Here is a 22,121-nt window from a genome sequence, read left to right as displayed (position 1 = left end):
AACATTGCCTTTTCAGGGTTCCGAAAATACGATCACAGTCTCGCGCAGCCCCGCAGGCGAACCGCCATTGCTTATACGTTTTGCACCCTCACGTACCCTTCTGGGTGCCCCAAATATAAGGTTGAAATGTCGTCGACAATGTGTACCCCCTCCCCGATTTCTTCCCCCGTCTTCAAGCTCTCAAGTCCCCATGGCCGACTCAGACTACACCACGACGAACTCATCATCGTTCGCTAGTACTTCCGTCTGGAACTCTCTCGATGGTGGCCTCCCAACTGTCTCCCAAGACTTTGTTGTTTCAAACGTCTTTATCTTGCTTTATCTGATCGCCCTCGTACTTTGCTCGACTCGCATGGTCGCTCAGTATCGCCGACCACGACGAATGTGGACCGCTTACCTTCCGCTGCTGCTGTTCACAATACTTCGTGTTGTGACTATGATACTGCGCTTCGTGGGTGCAGTAAATTTTCGCGGGGCGTTACTGGAAGAGAATTCCTTCAGCAAGGGTCTCCTCATCGCCCAGCAGGTATTTCTCATTCTCTGATACGCCCAAAAAGAAGTGCTCACTAGCGAACGTGTTCATAGCTGCTTCTGAGCACTTGCTATATCATGCCAGCATTCACTCTATCCCATTTGACCGTTTTCCACGAACTGAGGGGAACGGGGTGGACGACGCACGCCAAACACCATGTTGTTCATGTCCTTGACGTTGTCCTCGTTGCCGCTGCGTAGGTCAAATTCGCTGCCATCACACGTCATATATCGGATTGCAGATGTCTTATTATGTCGTGCAATATATTTTTCGATCACTAGTGCACTAGGCACCGTTTCTGCCTCAGAATACTCCAAGGGTCTGACAGCGTCGGACACAGCAGACACGGTCCAAACCTTCAGGTGCGCTTATCCATGTTCTCGCTGTCTCTTCATTTACTTTATGCCAACGGATTTGTCTTCATCTTTCATTGTCGCAGAGAAGCGTCGTCAATCACGACCGCCGCCATACTTGTTTTGCTAACGGTATATAATGCCGTACTAACAATGCGACCTCGGCTTCCCCGATCCACCTCCTTGTGGCTCTGTCTTACATCTTTATGCCTGGTGAGTCCCTGAGCTTCACTAAAACCCTCTCTCCACTTGTTGTTTACGATGTGTCATGGCCAGGTAATTCCCTTCGCATATCGCCTGTACCGTTCGTTCAACCCCTCCTCCTCCGACATCTCAACATCTTCCGCCACAAAGATCGAATTCTACGCTCTGGAGATGGGCGTCGAATACATCGTGGTCCTCTCCCTACTAGCTGTCAACGCGAAGGAATGGTGTGGCGTGTTGAACGAGGACGAGCTCCCGGAGGGTGTGTATGGGATGTACGATGGATCGAAGACAAAGAGCGAGGGCTCGTTGTTGTTACAACCAAGGACTACCTGAACGGCGTGCAGCAGCTTCTGACCATCGCTCGTGACTATTTATACTCCTTATATGCACCTGTATCCGCCTGGTTGTACCGATATTGGACGTCTCGGACAATTACTTAAGAATACCTCTGCCTGCCTACTATATCATTTGTATTGACCGAATGCCACGCTCTTCCGACATCATTCCCAGCGATCGTTAGAAATGACTATGATGACCGTCAGTGGGTACTTTTGAGTGTGGCGGTAGGCGCCTGTGGAGAACATCCCCAATGGGTGCTATGACGATAATATCTATAGCACACGACTTGCGGACGCCTCCTTCTCACATTATATATATTACATTTGTCCGCCCACACGGTTGAGTTATCTCTCTACTCTGTCGAACCTACCGCTGACCATAGCCTCTTCGTCTTCTATTTGTCCGACTATGGCATGTCCGTCCAGTACAGCAGTATCCGAAGTTCTAGTGAGACCAACGCTACTTTCGAAGTCGCCACTGCCGGCCTGATCGAAACTGATATGAACAGCGGAGGGCTGGATGGACTGTCTTGTTCTTAAACCGATCATTCGCGAGACGACTGATGATGGGACGTTTCGCATCGCAAACTCTAACGCCTGTGTAGGTGTATCCTGTTGAGATGCTGTCATGTCCCGAAGGGTTTTGTGGAGAGCGACGAGGACAACTATGGCCGTAGGATAGATTCCCTGGACATCTCTGTTGAGATGTGAACTGATAGGTAGGACGAAAGAGGAGCCGCTCACTGATACCTGGACGAGGACTACCGGCATCACGGCGGCGAATATGAAGACTGGCTGGTCGGGGTCTTCGTCTCCAGAGGTACTTCTATGCAAATAGAGCGCATTCACTTGGCTGGCTATGTATACAACCTTTCGAGGTAAGAGTTTCAGTGTGGACTGCAAATAGAACAAAAAGTGTGGCCCACCCATACGCCACAATAGATGAGACCCGACTCTGTCAAGATATACAGCAGGGCTTGAATTCTACTCGGACCTTCTCTTCCTTCAAAGTATGCTCTGATTGATGATCTATGTCGCCTTTAAGCAAGGAACGTAGTAATATATCAACTTTGACGGGAGACATGTGGGTATATAGGAGTAACATACCAAGCTTTGAATCCGATCAACCCAGTGCCCATCACGTTCGCCGATAATGACATTCCCCACACGAACCACTGGCTGTACGTCCTGTTTGTTCCTGTTTTACCATCTTCGAAAGCACTAAGACCTGTCCCGGAGACGAATGAGTCTGTATTGGTCGTTTCGGCACAAGCTATCGCTGTCACTATGATGGTGTGTGCGAGTGAGTTCCTGGATGATATTTGAGATGACAGAAGCTCGTTACCCATCGTGCCAGCCCAGATGAAAACGAAGAAGCCCATGACTCGCGGAGAGATATCACGGTCCCACAGAACCCAAGCTCTCCAGAGAACAATCAGGTCACTGAAGACATACTGCAATATCATTGTCATCATCTTCCACGGCGGCCAAATCAAGGGCCGGGACTGACGTTGATCACAGGCAGGAATTGCAGAGCAGTTCCCAACTGACTTGAAGATACCTCGATCGATGAAAGCTTCGCAGGTAGGGTCGATATACACGTCATTAGCACACCGACGTAAACCGCGCGCAACTGAACTGACTCACTTTGTTGGATGTGATAGTTGTGAGCCAAGTGACGGCGTAATGAGATGAAGAGACAGCAAACATAATCCCAGTGGCTAGCCACATCGTGCAGCCAGGCTTGGAGCGATGGCCGGTGAAACTTCAAAGACGTTTTGTAAGACCACTCCAACTCACTGATCTATGTGTTGCAACATTACCTGAGAAGGTATGTCGATACAGCAAAGATGACCATAGAGATGGCTTACAAGTACGAGTGGTATGAATAAGTGCTCTGATATTTTCACCCCCGTGTAGTTATAGACTCACCGTACAGACCTGTTTCAATGCACAGTACAACGATACTGCTGAGCAGATACGAGCACTGTTCTGTTGGATCCTGGGTCTGTCCAGGGACTGCAGAGTTCGAGCCGTCCTGAGCCATTCTGAGCAGTCTTCGGAGGTTGGGTGGGCCTTTTCCCCCCTGATGATACTGCGATGCTATAACCTTCGTGGCGTCGGACGTTGAACTGATAATACCGGATGGTGAGGCATCAGAGTGTATGATGTAGCAGCAAGGAGGCAATATCAAAGATCGTTATGTGGAGTTCGTGTATGTTTGCACTCCCAGGAATAATTGCGCATCATGATTTCACGCTTCAAAGCCACTGAGCGCATCAGTCAACATTTTACAGGATCACCTAAAAACATAAGAACGACCAAAACAAGTCCCAAGAGCGACCAGCATCATTCCACGACTAGATTATCTATAGCCGTGCCGGAGATGCGGTATAACCAGCCTGGGGCCAGAAAGCAAGCACCCACGGCCACTGGCAGGCTGTAGCGCTTCAAGTCGCGATACGAGAATGCTGACGCGGGCCACTGTGCTAACATTCTTGATCAATGCTAGTTGATCGAGTGGTATCATACCTTCCCCCTGGTATAAGACTGTTTACATGCGTATCATAAAAGTACGCAGGAGTAGCTGAGAGATCCTGATGAACAGGATGACTCGGAGCTGTGAGGAGCGGTGACTCGGCCACTTGTGTCGCACGACAGAAACCATAGATATGAGCTATATCACGATTCAGTCTGATAGTCGCAGAACAGCTTTGAGCGTAAGCATCGAGACAAGCGAAAAAAAAGTTCAGCGAAGATGGGAGTTGTGGGGGTCGAAGTTGTGTGGACGAGTCCAGCATCATGGTGGTCATGAAAATCAAAAAAAACCGCATTTCTTGGAAGTGAACATGGCTCGCGTGGTCCGGGCCGGATTCGGATGACGTAACCGAAAGGCCGGATCTGTATGCGCTTCCGCTTGCTGCTCTTCCACCCAAATTTCTTGTCGGCGAAGGTGGCGAGCATCGTACAGTTCATTTTCCTCTTGAGCAGGTACGACTTATTCCACCTCTTCTTCGTAGAGAAGTCGTTGCTCACAATTTCCGATATCAGTACGAAAATTTTTACCAATTTCGGCTCGTTCGAGGCCAGCGATACGACAACGCAGTCGCAGACCACCAGAGGTGAAACACCGAACATTCAAGTGCTTAACCAAGCGCTGTCGACACCGCCGTATCGGTTGAAGGACATACTAAGATTTCTGTCTAGTCGTTAAAGGTACGTGGTCTTCGGAATGACAGATCGGAGAATAGAAGGAGTGCTGTGGGATAGAATGCGTGGAGCGTCCACAGGGTAGGACACACGAACTCTTTGGGGACACAAGAGCGACAGTGGCCTCTACAAATGTTTATAGTTTTGTGGTTTCCATGCCCTCTGGATGTGATGAGTTGGGGAATGAGCAGGACGGGCGGATCGGTGGTCCAAGGTCGGCTGTAATGGCTGACTAGAGTTGCGGTTCAAGGGGACATGGAGCAGTGTAGACAAGGCAGGCCGTTATCGGAGGAACATATGGCTCACTCACTTGCAGGGCGCTGCTCTACTGAGTACAGATCGAGGTGTTCAATGCTGCCGTGCACATGGCTTCCGTGTGGCCCAATACCACTCTGCGAGTCTATCCGAGCATCGTTTCCGGAGACCAGCCGCTATTTTGCTGTTTAGACGCTCCATGATGTCCAGCAGTTTAATTTGATTATTTTTTGGGCCTACTTAGCTTGGCCTGAAACAGTAGTTCCGTATGATGAATGGCTACACGCCACACAGTGTTCCATCATACTCGCGATACGCCGCAAAGGACACCACGATTTGCATACAATTCCTGTCGCTCACGATCAACAGCGACAATGCTTTCTGTCGTGCGCGTGTACCCTGATGCTACTGTATTTGGTGATATGCGACAGTAATCCCCATTTGTGCATTCAACGTCACAACTGCCTGCGCTATACGCTAACATGCAACTTCTGCGCCTTTCATCTTAGCAGATAGTCATGTCCTCACCACTCACACCCACCCTCTCCTCCTCGCCAAAGTCTTATACCTCCGACCGCGACACCTCACCAACACGCCTACGAAATGCCTCAGGATCCGAAAACGAACACCATCGGCATTCACCCACCCTCAGTCGCAACTTCAACCCTCTAGACCCCGAAGTCCGCGAGCGCCAACGAACTCTTGACGTCGACATGGCACTGCACCTACAACGCGCGCGTCGTGAATCCAACGTTTCCACATCACCTACGACTACCCCACTTGCAATCCGAGATCGTGACCGCGAAGACCTACTCTCCCATCCGCATCCGCACCCACATTCCAGCTCACATTCCCACACAAATCTCGTTGGGCCTGATAGGTCACCGGAAATATTCCCAGCTTTTTCGGAACAAGAAGAACAAGAGCTCGATGCGGCGAGAGGGGCTGGGCCTCCGAGCGTGATCGACGAAGTCAGAGAGGAGGTTTACCAGCGTACACCAACACCGGAAGATCTACGGATGCCCCACCTCAGTCAAGGTCACGAACCAGATCTCCTCGTCTCACTGGACCAAGCACGACGATCCGACCCGGGCCTTCCGATGTATCAGCCACCGCTCGTACAGGCTCAGTCGACATTCCATTTCAAGCATATGGAGGATTTCGCTCACAAGGAGAAGGAGAAGTTTGGGCTGACGAGTTCTGCGCATACGCCAACGCTACGCCAACGAAACCCAGTGCCAGCAACGAGCGATGCTGCAGCCGAAGCCAACGGTGCTTCTGCTTCGAGTGGGCCAGGCGACTTCAAGATCCCACTCCCCAGACCTGCACGACAACGCAAACTCAGCCAGAGTAACAGTGCACCACGACGGCTAGGCGGAAAGATGGCCTTATTTGAAGGAGGTGCGGCTGGGGCTCCTCCACCTTCGTTCACGAGAGCGCCACATCTCTTTCAGGGAGGAAGCGGCGGAGCGATCCTCAGCGCAGTCTCGTCGTATGAGAATATTCCGGATACCTTGGGCATACCGATACCTCCACCTGCGGGCGCAAGTACGGGTGTCGCGGGTGGCTCGGCTTCGGGTACAGGTGCTGGGGCTGCTTCTGGCGCGGATCCGGGTACGGGACTGGGACTGGGCCACGACCGACCGTATCGATTCTCGTTTTACTCGAATTTACTATCGGCGACAATACACGCGAGGAGCTTGAGTGAGTTACCAGCGGAAGGGCAGACTTTCGAGGAACTGTTTACTGCGGCGGGTGGGAGTGGGCTCGCGTCCGGAGTGGGGAGCGATGCGGGTGGAGGCCATGGGAGCGGGTCGACATCGCCTGCGTTTATCAATGGGGTGAATGGGAATGGTAGTTCGAAGACGGCGTTGAATGATAGAGGTCCCGGTGGCGCTGGGGATCCAGAACTTCATACTTGGTGGTTAGACGTATTGTCACCGACGGACGAAGAGATGAAGATGCTCAGCCAGGTAATCTTGACTTTCTGTTTGGTGGTTGACATTACCGCTAACATGTGGCATGTGGCGTGGTATCTGGTAGGTCTTCAACATCCATCCTCTCACAACAGAAGATATCCAGATGGAAGAAGCCCGCGAAAAGATCGAGCTCTTCCGAACCTATTACCTCGTCTGTTTCCGCTCCTTCGACCAAGATCCCTACAGCCCGACCTACCTCGAGCCCCTCAACATGTACATCATCGTCTTCCGCGAGGGTATCCTCTCCTTCCATTTCCGGCCTACGCCACATCCACAGAATGTGAGGCGGCGGATTAAGCAGTTGAAGGATTATATTAGTGTGACGAGCGATTGGATCAGTTACGCGCTCATCGATGATATTACGGATGCGTTTGGGCCGTTGATTCAGAGTATTGAGTATGAGGTCGATAGTATTGATGAGTTGGTGTTGATTTTGAAGGAGGCGGAGCAGAGTGATATGTTGAGAAGGTGAGTGGTACCAGATCTCTGCTACTACTTTTGTGTGGGTTCTCCGTGCGGTGAATGCTGATTTCACCTAAACAGAATTGGCACATGTCGGAAGAAGGTCATGGGTCTGCTACGACTGATGGGCAATAAGGCCGATGTTGTCAAAGGTCTCGCGAAGCGATGCAACGAGAACTGGAAAGTTGCGCCTACGTCGGATATTGTACGCATCCCCGCTGGTATCGTTTTATTCTCGTGCTGAACACTCGCTTTCGTCTTCCCGCAGGGTCTTTATCTCTCCGACATCCAAGACCATTTGATCACCATGACCCAAAACTTGAACCACTACGAAAAAATCCTCTCCCGGTCTCACTCCAATTACCTTGCTCAAATCTCCATCGAGATGACGGATGCGAACAACCAGATCAACGATGTGCTTTCGAAATTAACAGCCCTGGGTACGATACTTATCCCCATGAACTTGGTCACCGGTGAGCATCCCTTCTTTCCAAACATCCTATTACAACCTCGGGGTGGAGACGGCGAGGCTGACCATCCTGTGGCGCAGGTCTCTGGGGTATGAACGTCCACGTTCCGGGGCAAGACATTGCAACTGGTTATGCATGGTTCGGGTCCATCATCGCTGCCCTAGCGGCTTTCGCCATCGTGGGTGGATACACTACCTATCGTTTCATGGTCGGCAAATAGACGAACATGTTCTCTACCTGGCTTGTCTCTTTTCATGTTCTCAAGTCATTTTCACGCACGTCGTACACCATAGAACTGCATCTTTTCACCGTGGTAATACTCAACATCCAACCGTTCGGGTTTCCAGCATTTCAATCAATAGCATATCTGTACTTCTACTTCCACGTTCCCCTCATCAGTGTCCCGAATTTCGCGCCTCGCTCACCCACGTAGCTCAGTACAATATTTTTATCATACTTTTTCTCTCTTCCTGGGCTGTCGATTACTCGTCTTCTACTCTTCTCGGACATAGGCTGGTTCATCATAGGTTCATAGAGCATCATACATTCACGCGTTCTTTCATCTTCCTTGTAACTCCCTTTCTACATCCCGAAGTGGTTCTTCGAAGTGCTCTTGTCGACGAAGTGAGCTCGAGGGTATGTATTTGCCGGGGATGTGGCGCAGGTTACAGCTTGTGCGGCGTGGGGTTCGCCCTCGGTGCTCTGAAATGGATGGAAGACTGGAAAACTCGGATGATCGTCAGGACAAGAAATGGCTTTGATACAGACTGCGAAGAAATACATCTCGAGCACAAAATTCAAAGCTATGCAGGTAAGACTGAGGACTTCAAAAACAGAACTACTCAGCGGTAAGACTGGCGGATACGCCGGGCGAAGCACTGGCGGAATATCGACACAAACACGACACCGAAACAGAAAGAGTATAGAAGTACGTGGGAGAGAAGACGGATATCGTGGTCGATCCGATGTACAAGCTATAGATTTCCCTTGCTAAATACAATCCAGGAGAGCGTGAATTCGAAAGCTAAGGGTGAGTTGCGGTGGGCAGAACGACAAGACGCGGCCAAGCTTCGGATACAAGGTCAACATTCCGGGACCCGGTCTTACACCGCCGGAGGGCGGAAGCCTTGTAACAGGGTCGGCCGGGCGGCACGTTGTCACAGGCCAGACACGATACTGTTCCGGGGTTTTTCGGACGGACCCTGATCCGATGTTGCCGGCCAAGGTTGTACCAAGGTTGTCCATGGGGCACTGCGAGGGTTCCCGCCAAGCCGCCAAACACCCAAAATGCTGGTTGCCCGCGGCAAGAATTGAACACGCGGCCTAAAACCACGGTCGGGCACAGAACAAACCTATAGCGAAACCACTAGACCATAGAGGCGTACACAACTAGCGAGACACCTTGAATACGTTCATCCGCTGCGGTTTTTTCCAAGGGTATAGAAGACGGACTGGAGGGACAGATGGTCGAAATAAATACGTAGCAGGTATCTACTAAATGGATAGTACTTACATGAGTGGTATATGACACTCAATGAGGCGGGGAAGGATGAGCTACCCAAGGAGAACGCGACTTGGGCATATGCAGTCGTCAGAGCTTTCTGAAGGCGGTAGGGAGCGGCTGACTAAGCGGATACGTAGAGGGGAGGACGTTGCAACCTTGGGACAACCTTTTCGAAAAGCCCTGTTGCACGGGCTGCCGGACAAGCCTGGAACATCAATTTCGAAAATCCTCGTTATGGTATCGGTGCCGGGATCGCACATGGTCGCAGCGTCCCTATCCCGGGGTATTTCGGATGGGGGCCGTGCCGAGGATTAGCACGCCCGGCGGTGTAGGGTTAGGGGTGTTATGGAGGGCAGATGCCGAGTGGCGTAGGATCGAAGTATGTACATGTGGCACCTGCGACCCGCATGGTTTCGCGTTATATTGTCGAGATCGATAGAAAACTGCGCCTTCCATGCGTAGGTTGAGAGTTCGTCAGCCACGTCCATCAAAGTGAGATAGCGCATGGATAAAGGTACAATGTTCTGACTCTTCAGCGCGCCGGGCCCAGTGGCAAGGCTGCACAATTGCGAGTGCACAGATCTGAGATAAGGGAAGAGAGGAAGGAAATATAGGCTAGCCCGACATAGAAAATACCATAGTTTATCCATTGATGGACGCAGTCGATATTAGGCTTCCGGTGTCCGTGCTTACAATGTCACAGTCTCATATGGGCTCAATTGAGAAGGAATGATGTGCATAACTGAAGATCCATTTGTACATGCGTGCAAACGTGGGGAAGAAACCGGATCCACGGATACTGACAAGGTACTGTCCGTGGAGACCCGTCTAATTGTTAATCATATAGTATCAGTCTCGTATAGAGCAAAATGGAAGAAAATTGCAAGCAGCGACGACACAAAAGAAGATCGCCCACCTGGGATGTTCATCCGCGGCTGCTCGCATCCCGCTTCTTGATAGGCTGAGTGGAGAGGTCGTCTACGGATTCCAGCCTATTATATAAAGCAACAATTAGTATATAACCAGAGTGCACTAAAAGGAAGAGAGCGGACCAATGGTGATCTCCCCGTTCAACCTCACAAGAAGCGTATGGAACGACGACCAAGCGAAGATGGGTGCGGAAAGAAAATGCTAGAGTATGAAGTTGGGGAATCAGTATTATTTGAATTTATTGAAGTGCACTTGAGGGACGTACAGCGTAGTGGACTGAGACAGGCCGTTGCTCTTTCACCTTGACATGGAAGGCGAGCTTTATACTTCTGCGAGTGTCGGATGTGAACCCTGTGGGAGCGGGGCTACCTCAGTCGACCAATCGTGTAATCGCCGTCATTCTTCTTCCGGAGTCAAAGTTGCTGATCAAAACACACGATATGCGCAGGGATATCCACGGACTGAAGTCCAAAAAGGTGGTACCGGACGGGCGGCTGCCAAAAGAGAAAAACATGAGTCCACACTTCACGGGGTCTATCGATTAGCCAAGGCCTCAATCTATTTCGGTAAGATCATCAGATAGTGTACTCCTCTGAACGCATTGAAGGGTAATAATCCAGGAAATATGAAACCAGTCCAGGCACACAAGTCATCCAACGGAATCTTGAAGATAGCACTCACTTATTAGAACCTATGTATTAGAGTGCGATGATATTTCGACGACAGAAGAACTTCGCCGTGGGCACAAAAATTGAGCCACCCCGGAATAGGAATGGTGAGCAATGTTAGCTTCAAAGAAAGTCGTTTTGGACCCGGGTCAATGCAGGTATAGCGAGCCCGGAATTGAACTACTTGACCTCATGCTCAATGGGCCTCGGAGTCCCGGCGGAAGACGAAAAGAGGACACCATAGAGACTGAAGGACGGTCTCGTGTCCTACATAGGTGAACGTGATCCGCATGGGTAGGGAGCATTGTAAGAAGGCCGAGCGATGTCCTAAAGAAGATCGCGGTGTGTGAAAAAGCGGCGAACTTCATGAAGGGTATCGGAATTCCACATGCCAGAATCACATGACCACACCCCTGGTCCGACGCAAGTCCCACCAATTTCAGCTACTTCTGAACGGCTTCGCGAACAGTCGGCATTCAGCTTTGACGTGTGTACTCACGGACTATCTGAAAAAGCTGATCTCGATTGAATGCTCCCGGTGCATTGCGCGTGTCCGAGGCGGGGAAGAAAACTTGCCACAGAAATAGCAGCTAGAGGCTGGTAGTGCGGATTAATCGATCGTAGCGCTTAGTAGTACGTTGTGAAGAGAGCCTTGCCCTCAGTGGTTCGCTCAGGGATCAAATAGGAATATCCCCGTAGGCGAACATTTCACAGTGGTCCAGACTCGAGGAACGCATGTATCGTGAAGTCCGTAGTTTATGAAACATCTAGAATGGGATATATGTGAGTCACTACAGACAAGTCGTTATATTGCGAGCTATCCATTGAGACATGTCAGAGCAACTTTGGGGAAGATGGTCTAACTGTGGACATCTGACTGTCCAGCTGCTCGCAGAGAATAAAGACGGTAAAGATGGAGAAGGGTGAGCGGGGAAGACTGAAGAGCGTTTTCTAGGCCGAAGAGGAACTTGGATGTCTCCCTCTCCTCATTGACGTAGCGCGTAGAATCAAAGTACCTATCTTTCACGATCAAGATTACGAGCCATACTGAAAGACTGTCCTCGCCGTACTCGTCCCGCGGCGAGCCTGGGGGTCAGTGTAAAACAGAAATGGGACGAACATCACCCGCCTTTCTCACCTTACGCCACGGCATTGCGCTTTTGAGGTGTCTGCGGTCCGTCTAGCCGCGCATCAAAGCTCGATTTAGTTCCTCTGGTGTGCCAATGGCACACAGGCCGTTTGCTTAGTCCAGTCTACCTCCATTCAATGGCCATCGACGCGGTGCTCGGCCGATTGTTGTTGAACTCAAAACAGCACTTTGCACACCTATCTTGATAAATTTATGAGCAGTTGATCACAATCGATGGGTTCGCGCCAAAGTGTCAGAACTGAAGAGCTGCTAACCTTAAGTGTATGCTTCATGTCTTCGGGAGGGAGTGATATGCGATGAACAGGGCCACGTCGGAGGTCGAATTTGAGGATGCATCTCGAATGAAAGAAGGGCCTCGGATATGATGACCTTTGCAAAGGCCTTCACAATTGGCCCTCGATGCGTGAGATAAACTGGCGCCACATGAAGGAGTAGTAGAATGAAAGGGAAAGGATGCAGCTCCTTGATGTTCTAGCCGCGTTGGCCGCACGTTCTGGTACAGAGCCGGTCCGACGTAGGAAGCGCACTTCAAACTACAGGTAGAGCGCAGCCCCAGGAGATGTACCAACGCACAGTAGGAGTAAGCATAACCCCCCGAGCACATGCCCGTCCACAATCCTCCATCAGCAGGGAGAACCTCGCCTCGTCTACCGTACTGTTCGCATTAGACAGAAACCGCGTTGCAGGGAGTTACAGGTGCATCCCGGTATCAACACGATGAAACGAAACAAAGACGGTGACGTATGCTCTGGACCCATTCTGGACCCATTGTACTCAGCCTCTCCAACTTACCGCTAATAGCACCACGAAGCCGCGTCTATGTGCGTCTGATCGTTTGCAGCGTGCATATGTCTCGGAGGAGCAGGCCGCGGAAGGCCGTTCATATATTGTAGTCCCAAACGACATGACCAACATACGACATATGAGTACCTGGTCATTTCGATATTTCAATAGATTAGCAGCTCACCAAGAGACAGTGACCAAAAGCTTTGTCGATTGGTGGTGGGTATCAAGCTTTTGGGGTGCGTCCACGGTTGGCCTACAGAAGCGAGCAAGGGTCAGCGGGTCAGTAAAGTCAGTACGATCCAATGAACTGAGGTTACCATATCCTGCGGAGCTATTCAGCATTTAGAAGCGGAAGAACCGAAGACAATAGAGGCGAACGGACCACACTTCCATAACCGCTTTTATCTCCCCTAGGCTAAGATAGGATGGCACGCTACCACCACGTCGAAAAGGTGCGATATTGCTGATTAGCCAACGCTAGTCCTGCATCAGGACGCTCGACAGGTGCGTGTAGTGTGAAGGGAAAGGCGCATACGACAACAACTCGAAATAGGGGGCTTTGACCCGGAACCGAATCAAGTCCGTAAGCGCAGGGCCATGGGGCCTTCAATAAAACACGGTCCGCCAGAGGCCTACAACGTAACACCCACGGTCTCAAACGCGAGCACTTCGCATGGGAGATGCCATCCATCAAGGTAAGACGAAGCACCCATAACGAGGTGCTCATGTAACACTAGAAAGGATGCACACCAGCAATAAGATGACGCGTCTAGATCCATGAGCACGGATCAGAATGCATTGCCCACAGCACCTGTGGGCTCACCCCAAGATATAGTCAATTTGGATCAGGATCCCCGGAGGCTGCACAGTCCCAATTGCAATAATTCAATCACGATTATTTATGAGGTTTCGCTCGAATATGTGCACGTCCATGCCCGCAGAAAGTCATCGTAAACCGGGTGGTAGTGGGTAAGACACTCATGCGATGCCATTGACCCAGTTCTTGAGGCCATCCGCACTGACCGCTTTGTGTATGAGGGCACAATGATGTAGCGTGTACTCCTGACCATGGCCGGTTGGCAGTGAGCCTACCACAGATCTCATTGCGTGCTGTCCAAGATGAGATGACTGGCCAGAGTGGCGCGTTAGCAAACAGCAAGTTACGAGAGATGTGCCGACCAGTCAACCCCCCTCTTTAAAGTGACCCGTTACTCCGCGCAGACCATGAGCTGCAAGAGAATGATTTTCAACAGAGGCGGAATTTGCCGGTGGGGCGGAGACGCCTGTCCGATATTTGCCCGACCTACTCCGCCACTCCGATCCGACTCCGCCCCATGCATCATATCACTGCCTCGGAAAATCTGTCAGTTCCAGTCACAGCGACGGCACAGGGGCGCGTCCCTTACGTGTATCTCCTGCTTTACCAGAGCAATGAACCGATCCAACAGACTTGAAGCACATAAAAAAAATGTGAATTCAGGGATGGATGACGATAGTAATACAATCGCCCAACAGCCACCATTTTGTGATAACAGCGACATAGCACACAGAAGATCAGCAGCAGGCAATTACAAGCAGTGAGAAAAAACTACAGCTCGTCATAGTGTTCCACAACATGCCCATCCTCCGACCAAGGGAAGAAAGAGAAGACAAGTGTTGGTTCATCGATCCTGCCGTTGCTACAATTAAGAAACCCACTTCAAGCAGCGTACTCAGCGTTCTCAGGGCAGTCACGGGCAATCTGCAATGACGGTGCATCCACGGGTCAGCCCAAGAATGGGAAGAATAGGCATGAGGGCGACATACGTGACCCTCCTGCTGGCATTTGTAGCAGGTCTTGCTCTTGGTGAAGCCTCCGCCAGCTCCTCCACCGTTGATCGCAGCGCCATCCGTGCCGGCAGCGGCAAGACAGTCCCTAAACCCCACGCCGTAAGGAGAAGATGTCAATAATCCATCCGTATCCCCTTCCTTGTGGCACCAGGACGGACGTGAGGGTCCGAAGTAGAAAGGACGCCAATTGCGCAGATAGAGAAGAGACGTGCGCCGATCACGGACTTCGAGATTATTTGCAATGAGGAATGGCAAGGCTTACCTAGCCATATGGTTTGGACCACCGCAGCGGTAGCACTTGACGGGGGGGAGGGCAGAGGTGTTCAGACCGCGTCCGGGGGGTGGAGCACGAGTAGCGAAGCCCATAGCACCGCCAAGGCCTCCGGGAAGACCAGCACCACCGGGGCAAACACGAGCGATGTGACCAAAACGACCACAGTTCTGTAATGCGACGATTGGTGGTGTAGAAGGGTCACACTTAGGTCAGAAGAATGGGGCAGCCATATAACAAAAACGACGCACGTAGCATTTCTGATTACCGCCTTGAACGCGCAAGCTGGGACACTCGGCCTGAATGTGACCGACGCCTCCGCACGAATAACATTGCTTGCTAGAGACAGTACGGGGCGAAGGGCAAGCAGACGACTCATGCCCGGGTTGGCGACAGTTGTAGCAGAGACGCTGCTCAGAGGAGCAGTTCTCGGCGATGTGGCCGACTGCGGTCGATAACATTGTAATTAATACTTCCATAAAAGCACAGAAGTAAAAGAATAAACACACGATTGCCACACTTAAAACAACCCTTCCTCGAGAACTGGTACGCCATGGTTTTTGGTCGTTAGAATATGTTTAAATACACAAATCTCCTGATCTGCTTTCTTCTGCGAAAACCTGTATAGGCGTCTGTTACCCAAAAGTCATCCCGCGCGCGACTCAAAGAAAACAGCAAACCTCTCGACCCTCGACCTGCTTCCAGCAAACCCTCCGCACAACAGCGAAAGACAAGTGTTAGTGAGAAAGGTGATGGTTTGGATAAGGAAAAGGAACGCAAGCCTCATCAGATCCCTAAAGCGACGCCTGCGCACGTGGTAATCGCGTGCTCCGCCCCACAAGGTGGCCCGAACCTTTTCCCGCCACACCTAGTAATTCGATTCCTCACAGTTTGTTCAGGGCCCCAGTTCCTCACGAGAAATAAGTATATACGTAAGGAAGCTGCAGCTAGCTGTAAACTGATATTATCTCTGGTGAAGTTATCTACAGGATCGCGTCTATTACCCTCGAGCTCTGGAGACGGTCGTACTTGTTCTATCTCACTGAGTTGATCTCAACTTGAAGGATGAAAACTTGGCAGAATTTCAGCCTCTCGCCGAGTACCTTTGATATTTTGGTAAGCAAGGACTCCTGACCTCCTCCAAAGCCCATCGAGAATACTTGTAGGAAATAGCACGTGGCACAAGATCGCGCTAAGTTGCAAAAGCTGAGCACCGGAACAAGTGTGCAATGCTGCAATCGAAGATCCAGCCTCCTGTACCGCTATCTCTCTCTTCGAAATGGCAGACCGCTCGCGATGTTACGATAGTAAACTTTGCAGGTTCCAGAATCGAATGAAGATGGAATCTATGATGGCACCGATTCGGGCATGAACTATCCGTCCACAAGCTTAAGCAACTTACCCCTGTCCAGCTGTTCCCCTTCAAACGCCTTTTGCTCCGTATGTCCAAGCTCTTCCGAGACACGCATACTTCAGCCATTTGTCACTCACAGATTTTACGATACGGCCCTGCATTCTGTGCTCTTCCTGGAACAGACCTAACTTGGTGATCTGGTCCTCGGGTGTGGTATTCCACACCCAGTCCGAAGTTCAACCATCCCACGTTGATCTTCCGAGCTCGTCTCCGATTGTGATATCTGATGTTCAGAGAATGTTGGAGAAGCAGATCAACTAACGTCGATTCTTTTACTTTTTCTTTCCATGGGTATTTTGGGCGTTTGGGCAGGGGGCAAGGAAGTATACTCGAGCACCTCTCAGTCCCAACACATTGGATGGTCGGAGAGAAACCGCGGACCATCTTTCACTCATGATTCTACCGTGACGGATCGCATATGAAGGACCCGTCGGAGTTTGACTGCACTCTTACCATACCCTAGCCCATGTTGATCTCGGCTTGAGTCTCTTCCATCATCCCGTTCATTCCAAGCGCTACTTCAAAGCTCTCTCTCGCTCGTTTACCGCTGTCGGACCTTCGGCTTCAAGACCCTGGACCCTCGGAACGCTGATGATCCAAGAAAAGGTTCAGCAGTGCTGGAGCGTTCCGTATGTTGGGCCGCCGCGCCGAACAAGGATTCGATTACAGATACCGAGAGCTCGGGATACAGGGCAAGGCAAGATCTCGATATAAAAAGCGGATCGACGCGCTCTTGTCTGCTCTTTGCCTGTTTCCTCCTTCAAGGTCGTCCTCTCTGCCAGTGTTGCTGCCGCCGTTCAACTAGCAGAAGTTCTTGCGTCGCAGGCCGCCACCCGGATCTGGGCCGGAATAGCGGGATTTCCGAGCGCTGAGTGCGAGAGCAGCTGCATAGGTATCTTTCTCCGTCTTTCGCTCGATATATTATTGATGCTAACGCACGCCTATGCTGCCTCTCTAGGACTATAGCACTACTTTCTCCACTTGAGTTTATCTCTCTCTGTCCTAGTTCGCGACTTGAGAAGTTGGAGCTTCCTTCTGAGTGGAGACAGGCGCGTTCTCACGTCATTTTGGCAGCGTCTAAAGCTTACTACTTAAATTTATGCCGCGTAGCCCAGCCCACGGCGAGAAAGAAATCTCCATCGTGACCTTCCTTGCACCGATGCAGCTCTGACATCCAACCTCTCACGAACCCTTCGTGCCTCCGAGCGCACCGCCATACCTCGGGCATTGGTCTCATCGCGCTTCTTGTATGGTTGCTAGGCGTCTTCTCTGGAGGTGCGTTCAGCGCAACTCTCTCCTATTTTGCTTCATTCACGTGCCAACCCTCTCTATGTTTTTTCTTCGTCCGCGTTTGGGTTGCAGGACGTTGAATATCATGATTTGAAGGCACCCTTACGTGACCGCGTCTCTCAGCCGTGCAATAAGCGTGAAGCACTTGCGCGTGGATTGTGCGGTTCGACGTCGGAGGCGGGGTTCGTGAGTGTTGGATGGATGTTTGGAGCTCTTCTCCCAGGTCGCAGGAGTCAGCATTCGGGCATGCAATTCATGGCAGGATGATCGGTGGGAAGGAAAGGTCGCTGGGTGTTGGGGCGTGTGTAGTTGGGATGTGCTGGATCGAGTGAAGTTTTGGTGCTTGGATCGGCACAGGACGATCGGATCGAGAGCGTTGTAGCGAAGGAAACACCGGAGGATAGGAATCAGGTGAGACCATATCGTGCATCACTGCCCACACTTGTGAATCTTGGAGGCTCAAGTTTGGGTATGTGGACAGGTCGTGTTCAGAGCAACTCGTCAGTTTGATGTACGACCGTCGTACATGTTCTTCTGTCCTGCAATGTGCACGGTCATGCTCCTCCATTCGTTCATTGAGTGTTCACTTGACGTACAATCGATGAGAGAGCTGCTCATGGTTCAGATCTACCGTTAACACCTCTCCCATCGTTTGTCTTTATCCATCCGTCCTCTCATCTCGCTTACTCAGAGAGATGATGGCTCTATCATCCAATGACCCTTCAGCTGCGAAACGAGTCGAGGCCTGCCAGGCCACCCAGGTATGACCTGACAGGGCTTCAGTCATCGTAATTCTCACCCCCGCTCGATCTAATGCCTCCCTTTCGCAGTGCTTCCTACTTTCACCTACTCTCTCCACCATCCATGCCAGCCATCCAAGTCTCTGCACTGTCATGACACCCGCCAACCAGCCATTTCAGAGTCTGTCTCGTCTACATCCAAATGTCGATAAACGAAACTTCGCCGCCCGATGGCAGCTTGAACACGATGCAAGCCCGATGTCCCGCTCGCGAGTCGCGGCTGCCCTTCGATACTCTCGCGTAGATAGCCCTATTGTCCCCACTCTTTCACCAGCCAGCTCATGCATCCCGTATAATATCGCAGCGACACTGCTCCTTGAGCACTCAACGATAAATCGAGCCTGAGCTTTGAGGACTAAGATCATCCTCCATCACGCTTCGAAAATTTGCCTCCGTTAATTGCAAATACGCATGCCTGCCAAATTCAAAACCAGATTTATTTCTCGAGGTTCGAGCTGGTTCGAGGACTCGTGTGAGGGGTGCTGGAATTACTTCCATCTGTGATGTGCAAGGCGCGCGTGTGGTCGTTGGTGGCCACGTCCGTTGTTAGGAGGTTTGGTGGTGGTGCCACCGCCACACAGGTGTCCGAAGCGAGTCGTACTTGTATGATCGAATCATGATCCAGTATGAAAACCACGGTGATATATCTGCAGGTATACACATGTCAAGTCGAGTAGTTACAGCTAGTTGAGTAGCACCACGGTACGTCTTATCCGTACTACAGTGAGTATGAATACAATGTTGAATCCGAAAGCGAAAGCCTCAGCATGAAGACAGTCCAGACACCTTTGCCAACGACTCCCGCCCCTGCCTGCTCCAAGCAAGCATCAACCTAATTCTTCGCCTTCGCCTGCTTGGCCTTCAACTCTTTGACCTCCTCCTCACTCGCCAATACGAACCCATAGTTCCACTTCCACACCCTCTCCTGCACCTTTTCCTATCCACCAACATCAGTAGGCGCAACATATTCATTCGGATCGTCTACAACGAGCATGACTACTCACCGAAGATTGAGCCTGGGCCTCCTTGCACCTCCTACCCACTTCTCCGGCTTCCCATCCCAGCTCTGCCCACTTCTTCGCATCTCGCTCCTCGCTCAGATCACATATCAAGGATTTCTTAGTCGCGAAAACGGGGTCCGTGCCGAGGAAGGGGGAATGGGAGGGGTAGAGTGCTGTTGTTAAGCTGTTCGTATGTTACGGACACGTCAGTGCTCGAAGAGGAAGTAGTCTCTGCAACATGGAAAGAGTAAGAGACGTACGAATCATATCCCGGAGCGGTGATTGTGAAATGTAAGTGCGAAGCCCTATGCGGATGTCTGCCCAACGCGCGCAACAAATCGCCGGTAGGACCATCGCCCGGCTGTATGGTAATTGCATGTGAGTATCGTTCAGATCGCCACACCAAACAGAACTATGACTTTCAGGGGCTACGGAGAGGAGTCGTTTGGTGTGAGGAGGGAGAATGCAAACGTACGATGGGATATGCAGTCGGCAGAACCGCCTTGTAACAGAAATATCCATCCTTTTGAGCTATGATTCTTCCCCTATCGTCCGCGCCGTCCCGGTTAGGATCTTGAACGTCGTAGGCGCCTTCCCCGTCTGCTTGCCACTGCACACAAGAAGACCGAATGTGAACAACGCCACAACACATCATAGCACACCAATCCGGATCAGATCAGCAACGAAAAGGCTAGGGGTGCATAGAGGCGTATGAGTGTCAGAAGAGTCGGACGTACCACCTCCGCGATGACCCCCTCTATTGGCTCTCCCTTCGTATTCTTGACCGTGGCAGAGAAGAAGAGCGGTTCGCCTTCTGTGGAGGGTTTCGCGAGGAGGGAGCCAGAGGGGACGAGAGGAGCATCGGTCGTCCAGAAGGGACCGGGTTCACAAGAGAGGGTGCATCCCTGCTCGACCGTCAACGAGGTGGAAGGGAGCAGAGGGCAGAGGAAGGGAATGGAGACACCCAAAAGGCAGGCGCCACAAGAAGATCGCCAGACGAAATAGAAACCAGTCCATCAGCGACTCTTCGAACGACATAATCAAAAAAAAAGTATTGGAGTCAGAAACGCACCTCCGGCCTTGGATGCTCCAACTCATCCACCAGAACACTGAACCCCAGACAATCACTCAATAAGACAAACTCGTTCTTGAACTCCGTGCTCTCCTTCCCCGTACGCGTCAAGAACTTGATCGCTTTGTCCCACTCGGCATGCGTGAGCTGGGTCTCGCGGGCGAAGGCGTGGAGATGGTTCACCAGGGAGGTGAATATCTCGAGGTTGCGAGGGGAGGAGGTGAGGGTTTGGTGGAGGGAGTTCACACTGTGCATATGTCGCGGGTGGCGCAGATTGTATGGGTGTGGCGCGGCGAGTCGATAGATTATTGTTGATAATTGGGTAGAGGATGTGATGCGGTGGACGGGAAGTGTTGATGCGTCGGTACACACGATGAGCGCTCGCATTACACCAGATGAAAAAAATAAGCAACGCACTGGTCCGTAATCGTATAATCCGTGCCCTCCCTGAACTCTTTCTCAAGCGGCAAATCCTGCGGAATCTCATTCTCCAACTGACTCCTAATCACCCTGCCCACCAACAATGGGTTCCTCATCTGCTGCTCGCTAGCCATCTCGAATCAGGCACTTCAGTGAACGTAGTTTTGAAATAGAGTAGAGGTCCCAACGACGATGCGAAGATAAACGGTGAAAGCTGGCTCAGTGCTGGGGGCGAACGCGAGATACGAGGGCGAGGCGAGTGGAGTCGAGACAGTTGGGAATAAGAACTCATGTTATAAAGCCTCTCTATATAAATCACAAGCGGATGCGAAGGTCAGGTCTGGGCAGGCTGAGAACCAATACATGGTGAGAGAAATGGTCAAACCTATGCCAGAACGCACATTACACTACGCTCCAGCTGGCCAGCTGACCCGATCAATGGAGTCACAAGAACGTTTCTGGCCGGATTGGGGCGTCTTGATATTATTAGCCTGAATCATTCTTGCTAGAATAAGATGCGAACAGTGAAGTGACGGCGCGGGGAAAGGAGGCACGAAGGACCCCCGCGCGTTGATCGTTCTGTGTTGAAGCGTGGCGTTCATCTCACGAGTCGTACTGGCGTGCCGACGCCCGTGGGTTCGTGTGGCGAGAGAGGAAGAATATTCACAGGGAGAGGTGGAGGAAGATGTCAGTCTTTGTAAATTGCCATCGTGAACCTATTAACCTGCAGAGGTGCTATTCAAGAACGAGAAGAACTAGCGCACATCATTAACAAAGTACGAGCCTAGTTGAGCCTGGAATGGAGTCCGGGAAGAGAGTAGGGAAGAACGATGACGGAAAGCGTACGTAGATGGAAGGAAGCTCGCATGGGTGATGCTGGATGAGGGAGGGTTTGACAATGGGTTGATAAACTGCTTGACGTGAGCAAGACTCAGCAAGGATGGAAGAAGAAAAAAGATCACAGCTACTGGCGGGGATCGGGTAATTCATTGTCAGTGTCTTCTCCAGGGCCATTAAACTTGAGCAGCCTGTGCGTGCGGAGGGCAGAAAGTTGTGATACACGTGTGATACCTTCTGGAAGGTGATATGCACCGGAGCTGGCGTTGGAGTTTAGGCGTTTTGAACGTTTACCCTACCACTTTAGTGGAACAGCCATTGACGATAAGTACTATGTCATGA

General features: G+C 51.3%; 6 protein-coding genes across 6 annotated transcripts; 2 read left to right on the top strand and 4 right to left on the bottom strand.

The window, feature by feature from the left end:
* Positions 1–415: 415 nt before the first annotated feature.
* STEHIDRAFT_146025 (uncharacterized protein) lies at positions 416–1,545 on the top strand. The gene is made up of 5 exons (XM_007302507.1): positions 416–526; positions 586–728; positions 814–894; positions 972–1,098; positions 1,162–1,545. The coding sequence occupies exons 1-5, from the start codon at positions 437–439 to the stop codon at positions 1,423–1,425; spliced, it is 705 nt and encodes a 234-aa protein (XP_007302569.1). The 5' UTR covers positions 416–436; the 3' UTR covers positions 1,426–1,545.
* Positions 1,546–1,592: 47 nt separating this feature from the next.
* On the bottom strand, positions 1,593–3,477 carry STEHIDRAFT_109689 (uncharacterized protein; the record flags this gene model as incomplete). Its single annotated transcript, XM_007302506.1, has 7 exons — positions 1,593–1,663; positions 1,802–2,253; positions 2,538–2,884; positions 2,941–3,006; positions 3,078–3,173; positions 3,231–3,253; positions 3,363–3,477. The coding sequence occupies 7 exons, from the start codon at positions 3,475–3,477 to the stop codon at positions 1,593–1,595; spliced, it is 1,170 nt and encodes a 389-aa protein (XP_007302568.1).
* Positions 3,478–6,277: 2,800 nt separating this feature from the next.
* STEHIDRAFT_54036 (cora-domain-containing protein) lies at positions 6,278–8,026 on the top strand (the record flags this gene model as incomplete). The annotated part of the gene is made up of 6 exons (XM_007302233.1): positions 6,278–6,666; positions 6,754–6,868; positions 6,939–7,342; positions 7,418–7,541; positions 7,605–7,809; positions 7,887–8,026. 6 exons carry the CDS (start codon positions 6,278–6,280, stop codon positions 8,024–8,026), a joined length of 1,377 nt encoding a protein of 458 aa, XP_007302295.1.
* A 6,615-nt stretch (positions 8,027–14,641) lies between these two features.
* On the bottom strand, positions 14,642–15,485 carry STEHIDRAFT_24788 (uncharacterized protein; the record flags this gene model as incomplete). The annotated part of the gene is made up of 4 exons (XM_007302203.1): positions 14,642–14,759; positions 14,937–15,115; positions 15,197–15,390; positions 15,455–15,485. Coding segments are annotated over 4 exons (522 nt in total), but the record flags the coding sequence as incomplete, so codon positions are not given.
* Positions 15,486–17,086: 1,601 nt separating this feature from the next.
* STEHIDRAFT_120090 (uncharacterized protein) lies at positions 17,087–18,719 on the bottom strand. Its single transcript, XM_007302505.1, has 6 exons — positions 18,480–18,719; positions 18,131–18,410; positions 17,722–18,060; positions 17,470–17,634; positions 17,318–17,408; positions 17,087–17,251 (listed from the first exon to the last, which is right to left on the bottom strand). The coding sequence occupies exons 2-3, from the start codon at positions 18,215–18,217 to the stop codon at positions 17,752–17,754; spliced, it is 396 nt and encodes a 131-aa protein (XP_007302567.1). The 5' UTR covers positions 18,218–18,410; positions 18,480–18,719; the 3' UTR covers positions 17,087–17,251; positions 17,318–17,408; positions 17,470–17,634; positions 17,722–17,751.
* A 562-nt stretch (positions 18,720–19,281) lies between these two features.
* On the bottom strand, positions 19,282–20,777 carry STEHIDRAFT_55076 (aromatic compound dioxygenase; the record flags this gene model as incomplete). Its single annotated transcript, XM_007302307.1, has 6 exons — positions 19,282–19,386; positions 19,493–19,634; positions 19,711–19,811; positions 19,926–20,060; positions 20,188–20,355; positions 20,523–20,777. 6 exons carry the CDS (start codon positions 20,775–20,777, stop codon positions 19,282–19,284), a joined length of 906 nt encoding a protein of 301 aa, XP_007302369.1.
* Between the last annotated feature and the right edge of the window lie 1,344 nt (positions 20,778–22,121).

This window comes from Stereum hirsutum (assembly GCF_000264905.1).
Source record: "Stereum hirsutum FP-91666 SS1 unplaced genomic scaffold STEHIscaffold_5, whole genome shotgun sequence".
In the NCBI taxonomy this organism is placed as follows: domain Eukaryota; kingdom Fungi; phylum Basidiomycota; class Agaricomycetes; order Russulales; family Stereaceae; genus Stereum; species Stereum hirsutum.
Note: the sequence above shows the minus strand (reverse complement) of the source record. Positions and strands in the feature narration are given on the sequence as shown.

Bases quoted from the DNA above. Each gene is read 5' to 3' on its own strand.
- STEHIDRAFT_120090 (XM_007302505.1), bottom strand. From the start codon at position 18,217: ATGGAGGAGCATGACCGTGCACATTGCAGGACAGAAGAACATGTACGA. The intron at 18,061-18,130 runs CTGTCCACATAC...ATATGGTCTCAC, and splicing joins CGAGTTGCTCTGAACACGAC to CTGATTCCTATCCTCCGGTG.
- STEHIDRAFT_146025 (XM_007302507.1), top strand. From the start codon at position 437: ATGATACTGCGCTTCGTGGGTGCAGTAAATTTTCGCGGGGCGTTACTG. The intron at 527-585 runs GTATTTCTCATT...ACGTGTTCATAG, and splicing joins GTCTCCTCATCGCCCAGCAG to CTGCTTCTGAGCACTTGCTA. The intron at 729-813 runs GTAGGTCAAATT...TTCGATCACTAG, and splicing joins GTTGTCCTCGTTGCCGCTGC to TGCACTAGGCACCGTTTCTG.